Raw genomic sequence first — 12066 nt, 5'->3', positions numbered from 1 at the left:
TCATCCTTCGGGATCGAAGATGACCATGACTTCACTTTCAATCTTATTATTTCGACCGCTGATTGGGATCCCCGCCAGCCGCGGTATGCTGGCCGAGGTTGAAGTCATGACTTGCGCTCGACTTGGATTTAAGTGAGGGAGAGTTGCGCAGATCGTCGGCCTCACTCTCTCGTCCTGGCCTATCGGGTTCCAGCAGCAAGACATAGTCGAGACGGCTGGGGACAGGTCAGGATGCAGTGGATGGTCAGAAGTGCCCTACGTATCTCACTCTGCCCTGTTTGCGCTCCACCACGCTTTGCTGGGATCGTCTTTCTGCCCGTTGAACCTTCTGGTGGTTTCCTCCGCGCAATCCGCCGAACCCAGGCTTCACATGCTAGGTACACAAGCCCTAAGCAGCTCGAACCAACGACTTGCCGACTGTACTTGTGGCATGCACACAAGACAGTGGAGACATCGTGGGGGCGGGGGTAGTCCTGCAGCTGATCCCCCTCTGTACTCTCCAATTTTCACACCATATCACTGTCTGAAGAAGAGTCTCGACCCGGAGGAATGTTGCCCATTCCTTCTCCCCAGAGATGTTGCCTGTCCCGCTGAGTGACTCCAGCATTTTGTGTCTATCTCCAGAGATGCTGCCTGAGCCACTGAGTCCAGCATTGTGTCTATATCGAGATGCTGCCTATTCTGCTGAGTTACTCCAGCATTGTGTGTCTATCTCCAGGGATGCTGCCTGTCCCACTGAGTGAGTCCAGCATTGTGTGTCTATCTCCAGGGATGCTGCCTGTCCCACTGAGTGAGTCCAGCATTGTGTGTCTATCTCCAGAGATGCTGCCTGTCCCGCTGAGTTACTCCAGCATTGTGTGTCTATCTCCAGAGATGCTGCCTGTCCCGCTGAGTTACTCCAGCATTTTGTGTCTATCTCCAGTGATGCTGCCTGACCGGTTGACTGTCCAGCATTGTGTGTCTATCTCCAGAGATACTGCCTGACCGGCTGAGTTACTCCAGCATTGTGTGTCTATCTCCAGAGATACTGCCTGACCGGCTGAGTTACTCCAGCACTGTGTGTCCATCTCCAGAGATGCTGCCTGTCCCGCTGAGTGAGTCCAGCACTGTGTGTCTATCTCCAGAGATGCTGCCTGTCCCACTGAATGACTCCAGCACTGTGTGTCTATCTCCAGAGATGCTGCCTGACTGGCTGAGTTACTCCAGCACTGTGTGTATGTCTATCTCCAGAGATGCTGCCTGACCGGCTGAGTTACTCCAGCATTGTGTGTCTATCTCCAGAGATGCTGCCTGACCGGCTGAGTATCTCCAGCACGGTGTGTATGTCTATCTCCAGAGATGCTGCCTGACCCACTGAGTGACTCCAGCATTGTGTGTCTATCTCCAGAGATGCTGCCTGACCGGCTGAGTTACTCCAGCACTGTGTCCATCTCCAGAGATGCTGCCTATCCCACTGAGTTACTCCAGCATTGTGTCTATCTCCAGAAATGCTCCTGTCCCACTGAATGAGTCCAGCATTGTGTGTCTATCTCCAGAGATGCTGCCTGACCAGCTGAGTGAGTCCAGCACTGTGTGTCTATCTCCAGAGATGCTCCTGTCCCACTGAGTGACTCCAGCACTGTGTGTCTATCTCCAGAGATGCTGCCTGACCGGCTGAGTGAGTCCAGCACTGTGTGTATGTGTGTTTATGTATCTTGTCACTGTGCTGCTTGTCTGCTGAGTATCTCCAGCACTGTGTGTGTGTGTGTGTGTGTCTATCTCCAGAGATGCTGCCTGACCTACTGAGTATCTCCAGCACTGTGCGTCTATCTCCAGAGATGCTGCCTGACCTACTGAGTGAGTCCAGCACTGTGTGTGTGTGTGTGTGTTTATGTATCTTGTCACTGTGCTGCTTGTCTGCTGAGTATCTCCAGCACTGTGTGTGTGTGTGTGTCTATCTCCAGAGATGCTGCCTGTCCTGCTGAGTGACTCCAGCACTGTGTATGTGTGTGTTTATGTATCTTGTCACTGTGCTGCCTGTCCTGCTGAGTATCTCCAGCACTGTGTGTGTGTTTATGTATCTTGTCACTGTGCTGCCTGTCCTGCTGAGTGACTCCAGCACTGTGTATGTGTGTGTTTATGTATCTTGTCACTGTGCTGCTTGCCTGTTGCTGTTGCAGTGGTCTCTGCTTGCTGCACTCCTGGTGTTTGCAGTGTGGGAGTGAGCGGGTGACGCGGCGAGGGAGTGACTGACTGACTGACTGAAGACGTGAAGCCTCTCTCTCTCTCTCTCTCTCTCTCCCTCCCTCTCTCACACTCACTCTCTCTACTCTGCTCCTTCCTGGTTCCCCTCCTGCAAGCGCAGGCCGCGATGGCGACCACTTTCGTGTCGGTGCCGCTGAAGAAGACGGCCGAGGTGGACCTGTCCAAGCCGCTGTCCAAGTTCATCGTGGCCGCCTACCCGAGCGGCGAGAGCCAGGCCGAGTACGTGCGGGCGGCAGACGAGGTGAACAAGCTGCGGAAGAGCGCCGTGGGCCGCCCGCTGGATAAACACGACAGCTCCCTGGACACTCTGCTGCGGTGAGTTACCTAGGCCCTGGTGGGCCTGGCCTGGCCTGGCTGGGCTGGGGTTGGGCTGGGTGGACCTGGCCTGGCTGGGACTGGACTGGCCTGGGTGGACCTGGCAGCACCGTCTGATGGCCCCTCTCCACACCTTTACCCTTCCCTGTGTTTGTGTGAGTGTGTGTGTTTGTTTGTGTTTGTGAGTGAGTGTGTGTATGTTTGTGAGTGTGTGTGTGTTTGTGAGTGTGTTTGTTTGTGAGTGTGTTTGTGTGTGTTTGTATGTGTGTGTGTTTGTTTGTGTTTGTGAGTGAGTGTGTGTATTTGTGAGTGTGAGTGAGTGTGTGTGTGTGTTTGTGAGTGTGTTTCTTTGTGAGTGTGTGAGTGAGTGTGTGTGTGTGTTTGTGAGTGTGTTTCTTTGTGAGTGTGTGAGTGTGTGTTTGTGAGTGTGTTTGTGTGTGTGTGTTTGTGAGTGTGTATGTGTGTTTGTGTGTGTGTTTGTTTGTGTTTGTGAGTGTGTGTGTGAGTGTGTGTGTGAGTGTGTTTGTGTGTGTGTGTTTGTGAGTGTGTATGTGTGTTTGTGTGTGTGTGTGTTTGTTTGTGAGTGTGTTTGTGAGTGTGTGAGTGTGTGTGTTTGTGAGTGTGTTTGTTTGTGAGTGTGTGTGTTTGAGTTTGTTTGTCCCTCTCCCTCACTCCCCCTCCTCCCTCACTCCCCCTTCTCCCTCACTCTCCCCCCCTTCTCCCTCACTCTCCCCCTCCTCCCTCACTCTCCCCCCTCCTCCCTCACTCTCCCCCCTCCTCCCTCACTCTCCCCCCTCCTCCCTCACTCTCCCCCCCTCCTCCCTCACTCTCCCCCCCTCCTCCCTCACTCTCCCCCCTCCTCCCTCACTCTCCCCCCCTCCTCCCTCACTCTCCCCCCTCCTCCCTCACTCCCCCCCTCCTCCCTCACTCTCCCCCCTCCTCCCTCACTCCCCCCCCTCCTCCCTCACTCCCCCCCCTCCTCCCTCACTCCCCCTCCTCCCTCACTCCCCCCCCCTCCTCCCTCACTCCCCCCCCTCCTCCCTCACTCCCCCCCCTCCTCCCTCACTCCCCCCCCTCCTCCCTCACTCCCCCCCCCTCCTCCCTCACTCCCCCCCCCTCCTCCCTCACTCCCCCCCCTCCTCCCTCACTCCCCCCCCTCCTCCCTCACTCCCCCCCCCTCCTCCCTCACTCCCCCCCCCCCTCCTCCCTCACTCCCCCCCCCCTCCTCCCTCACTCCCCCCTCACTCTCCCCCCTCCCCCCTCACTCCCCCCCCCTCCCCCCTCACTCCCCCCTCACTCCCCCCCCCCTCCTCCCTCACTCCCCCCCCCTCCTCCCTCACTCCCCCCCCCCTCCTCCCTCACTCCCCCCCCCCTCCTCCCTCACTCCCCCCCCTCCTCCCTCACTCCCCCCCCCCTCATCCCTCACTCCCCCCCCCCCCCCCCCCCCTCCTCCCTCACTCCCCCCCCCCCCCCCCCCCCTCCCTCACTCCCCTAACTAACGCCGGACCCACCTTGTCCTTACCTCTGTGAAGGAGGCCTATACCACAGTGCAGCGGTCCAATCCTCTCTGCGTCACTTTTACTGCCTCTCCCTTTCAACAGGAAACTTTTTTTTAAACAATATTCTTCCTTGTTCAATTGTATCTATGACTTTTTAAAACATGTTGTTAGTAGTTGTTGGATAATTTTTCTCAGTAGTGGGACATTGTCGTTTAAGTCGAGCATAAAACCACCATTAGGAAGTTCGAGATACTTTCAGGAAATAACCTGAATGGCGAATTCCTGTGTCGTCTCAACTATATTGGCTTGAAATCATTCAGGAAAAACCTTTTTGGATCCCTATTTCACCGCTACGGGGTCGTTTGCAATTTCCAAGGAGTTAGATGATGTTAAAAGTCTGTCAAGAATATCAATCTTTGAGTATTGTATATTGGGGTCTAGTTAAAAATCCATTGTATTCTGTAAATTGGGCCTCTGTAAATTGCTCCAATTGTATTTCCCTGAACGATTGGATTTTTTGTTGTTGTTAATACCTTAAGCACGAGTCAGTACTTTGGTTTTAAAATTAACTTTATATATAGCAAAGTGACCACGGACATTATCGTTACCTTGTTAAGATAAAATGTGAAAAGAAAAGTGATAGTTTAAATTTAAAAAAATTAATAAAAAGATTAAATGCTGGAGGTAAGAAGTGAAAACAAAATGCTGAAGCTCTCACAGGTTAAGTGGTACGTGTGGGTCTAAGAGGCCTTCCCATTATTAACCTAGAGTTACACAGCATGGAAATAGGCCCTTTGGCCCAACTCATCCATGTTGACCAAAATGCTAGTCCTATTTGGCTCGTGTTTCTATAAGCCTTTCCTATCCATGTACGATAGGTAATGGGTGATACATTTGGTAGAGTCAGCACCAGAGACCTGGGTTCGTTTGCACGTTTTCCCTGTGACTGCAGGGGGTTTCATCAGGGTGCTCCGGTATCCCCCAAAATCCCAAAGATGTACGGGCTTGGAGGTTAATTGGCCTCTGTAAATTGCCCCTAGTGTGCCAGCAGTGGTGCGAATGTGCAATTGATAGCTGTTGTGGTCTCAGTGGGCTGAAGGACCCATTTCTATCCAGTCCCAGCGCCAGAGACCTGGGTTCAAACTTGTTGACGGGAACCCAGGTGTCTGGTGCTGTGCAGAGTTTGTGCGTTCTCTACCAGCCTCTACCATCACCTTCTCTCTTCTATTGCCAAGCCAATTTTGGATCCATTTGTCCACAGCTTAATTTTGTTTCAGATTGTCCCCCACGTAGAGGCCCTACTAAAGTCCATGATGGTTCTGCCCTCGTCAACACACTTATAGACAATAGACAATAGGTGCAGGAGTAGGCCATTCGGCCCTTCGAGCCAGCACCGCCATTCAATGTGATCATGGCTGATCATTCTCAATCAGTACCCCAATCAGTAACTTTGTTATTTCTTCAACAATTCAATCAAATTGGTCAGACATAATCTGCCCAAGTCGTGTTGGCTGTCTCTGATTAGACCCTGCCTTTCCAATATGGAGACATGTACTAGATTTCCACCTATGTCTTCACTGAATTCTCCATTTACAAAGTCTGTTTCCTTTTTGGCATTGTAATGTAGAATATTGATTGAGGATCTCATCTATACCCCTGACTCCGTACAAAGTTTTCCCCTGTTGTCCCTAATGGGCACTACTGTATTTCTTCCGTGGTTATTCCTATGCCCTTGGTGTATTTATAGAAATATAGTCTTGATGGTCCCTAGTTATTAGTTCCCAAAATCTGTAAAATGCCTCCTTTTCTCTCTGTCCTGTGATGGCCTTGGTTCCCCTTACTTGTTACCTTGGCTTTTACCTGTATAGAAGCATGTTGACAATTAACATTTCCCAACATCAGGGAATCGTAGGTTTAAGGTGAGAGGTGAAAGATAGAAATCTGAAGGGCAACTTTTTCCACAGATGCTGGTTGGTATATGGAACAAGTTGTTGAAAGAAGTAGTTGAGGCAAGTACAGTAACCACTTTTTAAAGGCATTTGAACAGATCCAAAAATATGAAAGGTTTAATGGAAATGGGCCAGAAGCAGGCAAATTGAATGAGCTTAGATAGGTCATAATAATATTATTATTATTATTATTATTATTATTATTGGCATGTACAAGTTGGGCCAAAGGGCCTGTTTCAGTGCTCTCTGACTCTTGATATTTCTTCTTTTAATTCTTTCCTCAATGCAGGTGCAGACTTACCTGCAAATAGGTATTCTTAGTCTACCTTTGCTAGGTTTGCAAAAAAAGCTCTCCTGGACTATAATGCTACACTGGTGGGCATTAAAGTAGATTGGCAGGGGTGTGGGATCTGATGCAGGATCAAGGCAGGTGTGGGAGGCTGGAGGGTGGTCTGGATGGTGATGAAAGAAAGTTTTGTGGGCAGAATAGGCAGGAAAAAAGGCAAGGAGTAAGGAAGGGTTGGTTTGAATTGCACTTATTTTAATACGAGAGGTCTGACGAGTAAGGGAGATTAACTTAGGATGAGGATAGCTATGTGCGGCTGGGACATTGTAGCCATTACAGAAACTTGGTTCAGAGAGAGACTTAATGTTCCAGGATAGAGATGCTTCAGGAGAGATAGAGGTAGGGGTAAAAGAGGAGGAGGTGTTGCTTTATTGATTAAGGGGGATGTCACCGTAGTGTTCAGAGATGACATTACTGATGTTTTGTTGAGTGAGGCTATAGATGGAGCATGTTGTGTGCTATGGGCAGAGGTTGAGCAAGCTCGGAATTTATTACATAATGCAGGAGGATGAGGGGTGATCTTAGACATGTACAAGATCATGAGAGGAATGGATAGGGTAAATTCACAGAGACACAAAATGCTGGAGTAAACTCTGCAGGCCAGGCAGCATCTCTGGAGAAAAGGAATAGGTGACGCTTCAGGTCGTGATCCTTCTGAATGGTCTCGACCTGAAACGAGTTTGAAGAAGGGTTTTGACCTGAAATGTCACCTATTCTTTTTTCTCCGGGCAGCACGGTGGCGCAGCGATTGAGTTGCTGTCCTACAGCACCAGAGACCCGGGTTGGATTCTGACAATGTACGAAGTTTGTACATTCTCCCCGTGACCTGCTTGAGTTTCCTCCCACACTCCAAATTGTAAATTGTCCCTAGTGCGTTGGGTAGTGTTAATATGCAGGGGTCACTGGTCGGCGTGGACTCGATGTTTTGGCATTGTACAGTGCCCTCCATAATGTTTGGGACAAAGACCCATCATTTATTTATTTATTTGCCTCTGTACTCCACAATTTGAGATTTGTAATAGAAAAAGTCACATGTGGTTAAAGTGCACATTGTCAGTACAGCGTCAACTTAGTCCTTCCCAATAAAGTCCTTAAGCGTACCGTATGATGAAGGAGTGGGATGATATTTCCAGAAGGTTCACCAGATTGATTCCTGGGATGGCAGGACTTTCATATGAAGAAAGACTGGATAGACTCGGCTTGTACACGCTGGAATTTAGAAGATTGAGGGGGGATCTTATAGAAACTTACAAAATTCTCAAGGGGTTGGACAGGCTAGATGCAGGAAGATTGTTCCTGATGTTGGGGAAGTCCAGAACAAGGGGACACAGTTTAAGGATAAGGGGGAAGTCTTTTAGGACCGCGATGAGAACGTTTTTTTTTCACACAGAGTGGTGAATCTGTAGAATTCTCTGCCACAGAAGGTAGTTGAGGCCAGTTCATTGGCTATATTTAAGAGGGAGTTAGATGTGGCCCTTGTGGCTAAAGGGATCAGGGGGTATGGAGAGAAGGCAGGTACAGGATACTGAGTTGGATGATCAGCCATGATCATATTGAATGGCGGTGCAGGCTCGAAGGGCCGAATGGCCTACTCCTGCACCTACTTTCTATGTTTCTATATTTTTTTGATGCAAAACAACAGCAGAGAGATCTTCACGACGTTTCAGTTTAGTTAGTCGTTTATTGAAGTAATACAAACAAATTAGCATATCTCCCGTTGTATAATTTTTCTTATTGACTTGCTAAGACCCTATATCTTAGCAGGCTCCTATCGTATCTGAAGCATTACATAAGTGAATTCTCAATTATACTCATAATTCTGGCTCCTCCCCTGGCTCCTCCCAGTCCATATACGTAAGCCTAATATTCATCTCACGACAACCCCCAAGTGTCCAAAAATAATACAACAGGATACAAAATAATATAATATGCAAAAATAGCTAATAAATACAAATGGCTCTTACAGTCAGATTTTATTAAAGGATATTTTTATACATTTTGGTTTCACCATGTAGAAATTACAGCAGTGTTTATACATAGTCTCCCCATTTCAGGGCACCATAATGTTTGGGACACATGGCTTCACAGGTGTTTGTAATTGCTCGGTTGTGTTTAAATGCCTCCTTCATGCAGGTATAAGAGAGCTCTCAGCACCGAGTCTTTCCTCCAGTCTTTCCATCACCTTTGGAAAGTTTTATTGCTGTTTATCAACATGAGGACCAAAGTTGTGCCAATGAAAGTCAAAGAAGCCATTATGAGTCTGAGAAACAAGAATAAAATTGTTAGAGACATCAGCCAAACCTTAGGCTTACCAAAATCAACTGTTTGGAACATCATTAAGAAAAAAGAGAACACTGGTGAGCTTACTAATCGCAAAGGGACTGGCAGGCCAAGGAAGACCTCCACAGCTGATGACAGAAGAATTCTCTCTACAATAAAGGAAAATCCCCAAACACCTGAATGACAGATCAGAAACACTCTTCAGGAGTCAATAGACAATAGGTGCAGCAGTAGGCCATTCGGCCCCTCGAGCCAGCACCACCATTCAATGTGATCATGGCTGATCATTCTCAATCAGTACCCCGTTCCTGCCTTCTCCCCATACCCCCTGACTCCGCTATCCGTAAGAGCTCTATCTAGCTCTCTCTTGAAAACATTCAGAGAATTGGCCTCCACTGCCTTCTGAGGCAGAGAATTCCACAGATTTACAACTGACTGAAAAGGTTTTTCCTCATCTCCGTTCTAAATGGCCTACCCCTTATTCTTAAACTGTGGCCCCTGGTTCTGGACTCCCCCCGACATTGGGAACATGTTTCCTTCCTCTAACGTGTCCAACCCCTTAATAATCTTATATGTTTCAATAAGATCCCCTCTCATCCTTCTAAATAAGATTCAATAAGATCCCCTCTCATCCTTCTAAATTCCAGTATATACAAGCCTAGTCGCTCCAGTCTATCAACATATGACAGTCCCGCCATTCCGGGAATTAACCTAGTAAACCTACGCTGCACGCCCTCAATAGCAAGAGTCGGGTGTGGATTTGTCAATGACCACTGTCCGCAGAAGACTTCATGAACAGAAATACAGAGGCTACACTGCAAGATGCAAATCACTGGTTAGCTGCAAAAATAGGATGGCCAGGTTACAGTTTGCCAAGAAGTACTTAAAAGAGCAACCACAGTTCTGGAAAAAGAGACGAAGATTAACTTGTATCAGAGTGATGGCAAGAGCAAAGTATGGAGGAGATAAGGAACTGCCCAAGATCCAAAGCATACCACCTCATCTGTGAAACACGGTGTTGGGGGTGTTATGGCATGTATGGCTGCTGACGGTATTGGCTCACTTATCTTCATTGATGATACAATTGCTGATGGGTGTAGCATAATGAATTCTGAAGTGTATAGACACAACCTATCTGCTCAAGTTCAAACAAATGCCTCAAAACTCATTGGCCGGCGGTTCATTCTACAGCAAGACAATGATCCCAAATATACTGCTAAAGCAACAAAGGAGTTTTTCAAAGCTAAAAAAATGGTAAATTCTTGAGTGGGCAAGTCAATCACATGATCTAAACCCAATTGAGCATGCCTTTTATATGCTGAAGAGAAAACTGAAGGGGACTAGCCCCCAAAACATGCATAAGCTAAAGATGGCTGCAATACAGGCCTGGCAGAGCATCACCAGAGAAGACACCCAGCAACTGGTGATGTCCATGAATCGCAGACTTCAAGTAGTCATTGCATGCAAAGGATATGCAACAAAATACTAAACATGCCTATTTTCATTTACATGACATTGCTGTGTCCTAAACATTAAGGTGCCCTGAAATGGGGGGACTATGAATAAACACTGCTGTAATTTCTACATGGTGAAACCAAAATGTATAAATATGGCCTTTATTAAAATCTGACCAGGTGTACTTTACCCACATGTGATTTTTTTTCTATTACGAATCTCAAATTGTGGAATACAGAGGCAAATAAATAAGTGATGTGTCTTTGTCCAAAACATTATGGAGGGCATTGTATCTCGAAACTAAAGTTTGAATAAAATTTCACCTTCCCTCCGATAATCAAGGAACGTGAAATGAAGAGTCAGCAAAAGCAATTATTGCTATTTAATCTGATCCTTTTAAAAAACAACTGCATTGAAAGAAATGGATTCTTGATTAGAACAAATCAGATGATAAAAAATTGTCTAAAATAGCTCATGTGTGAATAAGACTTTGAAAGAAATCAAGAAAAAACATTATATTACACATCCAGTCACTGAGAATAAGAATATTCTAAACCGGTAATGCCACTTTGGATAGTAGCTCTCAAAGATTAAATTTTAAAATTCTATGACCTCATATGGAACCAGGTCGAAACACTCATAACAGCTCCAGGACAATGGCTGGACCTTGTGCAGTGTTTCGACAATACAAGCAAGCATTTCTTTCATAATTGTTTAATTGCAAAACTGGTGGGACGATTTTGAGTTTTGAAATCAAACTGCTTTATAAATGCTGTGATTGTACTCCATCTGTCACCACTCCACCCAACTTACCAGGTGATCCAATTCTCTCCGTAATCTCGCATTTAAATATATGGACAAAAATCCTTATAAACCAACGTTCTTTGGCCTTTTTTTTTGTTGCAACATATATTAAAAAATTACAGTTTTAATACTTATTTATGGAACGTATGACATTCTTTAAATGTTTCCTAGAGTATGTAAGACCATTACATCACGTAGATTTTTGTAAATCAAAAACCAAACATTGTATATTGTACATTTACAATATACATTAATGACTTAGATGAAGGGATTAAAAGTAACATTAGCAAATTTGCGGATGACGCACAGCTGGGTGGCAGTGTGAACTGTGAGGAGGATGCTATGAGGATGCAGGGTGACTTGGACAGGTTGTGTGAGTGGGCAGATGCATGGCAGATGCAGTTTAATGTGGATAAATGTGAGGTTAACCACTTTGGTGGTAAGAACAGGAAGGCAGATTATTATCTGAATGGTGTCAAGTTAGGAAATGGGGAAGTCCAAAGAGATCTGGGTGTCCTTGTTCATCAATCACTTACAGTTAGCATACAGCAGGCAGTGAAGAAAGCTAATGGCATGTTGGCCTTTATGACAAGAGGAGTTGAGTATAGGAGCAAAGAGGTCCTTCTGCAGTTGTCATATGTTGAAAGACTGGAGCGACTAGGCTTGTATACGCTGGAATTTAGAAGGATGACAGGTGATCTTATTGAAAATTAAAAGATTATTAAGGGATTGGACATGTTAGAGGCAGGAAACATGTTCCCGATGTTGGGGGAGTCCAGAACCAAGGGCCACAGTTTAAGAATAAGGGGTAGGCCATTTAGAACGGAGATGAGGAAAAAACCTTTTCAGTCAGAGAGTTGTAAATCTGTGGAATTCTCTGCCTCAGAAGGCAGTGGAGGCCAATTTACTGGATGCATTCAAGAGAGAGCTAGATAGAGCTCTTAAGGATAGCGGAGTATGGGGAGAGGGCAGGAACGGGGTACTGATTGTGAATGATCAATCATGATCACATTGAATGGCGGTGCTGGCTCGAAGGGCCGAATGGCCTACTCCTGCACCTGTTGTCTATTGTCTATAAACTGCTGGACCAACTCGGCAGGTTCTGTCTAAAGTAAAAGTTTCAAATCATAGATGATAGGATGAGATGATGACTAATGACAAGCTATGATTTGCA

The 12066-nt window shown here is 46.7% G+C and overlaps 1 protein-coding gene across 3 annotated transcripts in view; it reads left to right on the top strand.

Moving 5' to 3' along the window:
* The first annotated feature begins 2215 nt into the window (after positions 1–2215).
* pdcd6ip (programmed cell death 6 interacting protein) overlaps positions 2216–12066 on the top strand; it is a 79548-nt gene continuing 69697 nt past the window's right edge. For 2 of the 3 annotated variants that reach the window (XM_078398273.1, XM_078398272.1), the window contains exon 1: positions 2217–2559. In XM_078398273.1, coding sequence (XP_078254399.1) covers positions 2351–2559 — 209 coding nt within the window. In that variant the 5' untranslated portion in view covers positions 2217–2350. Of the gene's footprint in view, positions 2560–12066 lie in introns of all 3 variants that reach the window. The other variant, XM_078398274.1, reaches the window with a different exon arrangement.

The sequence above is a fragment of the Rhinoraja longicauda genome, chromosome 4, assembly GCF_053455715.1.
Source record: "Rhinoraja longicauda isolate Sanriku21f chromosome 4, sRhiLon1.1, whole genome shotgun sequence".
In the NCBI taxonomy this organism is placed as follows: Eukaryota; Metazoa; Chordata; class Chondrichthyes; order Rajiformes; family Arhynchobatidae; genus Rhinoraja; species Rhinoraja longicauda.
Note: the sequence above shows the minus strand (reverse complement) of the source record. Positions and strands in the feature narration are given on the sequence as shown.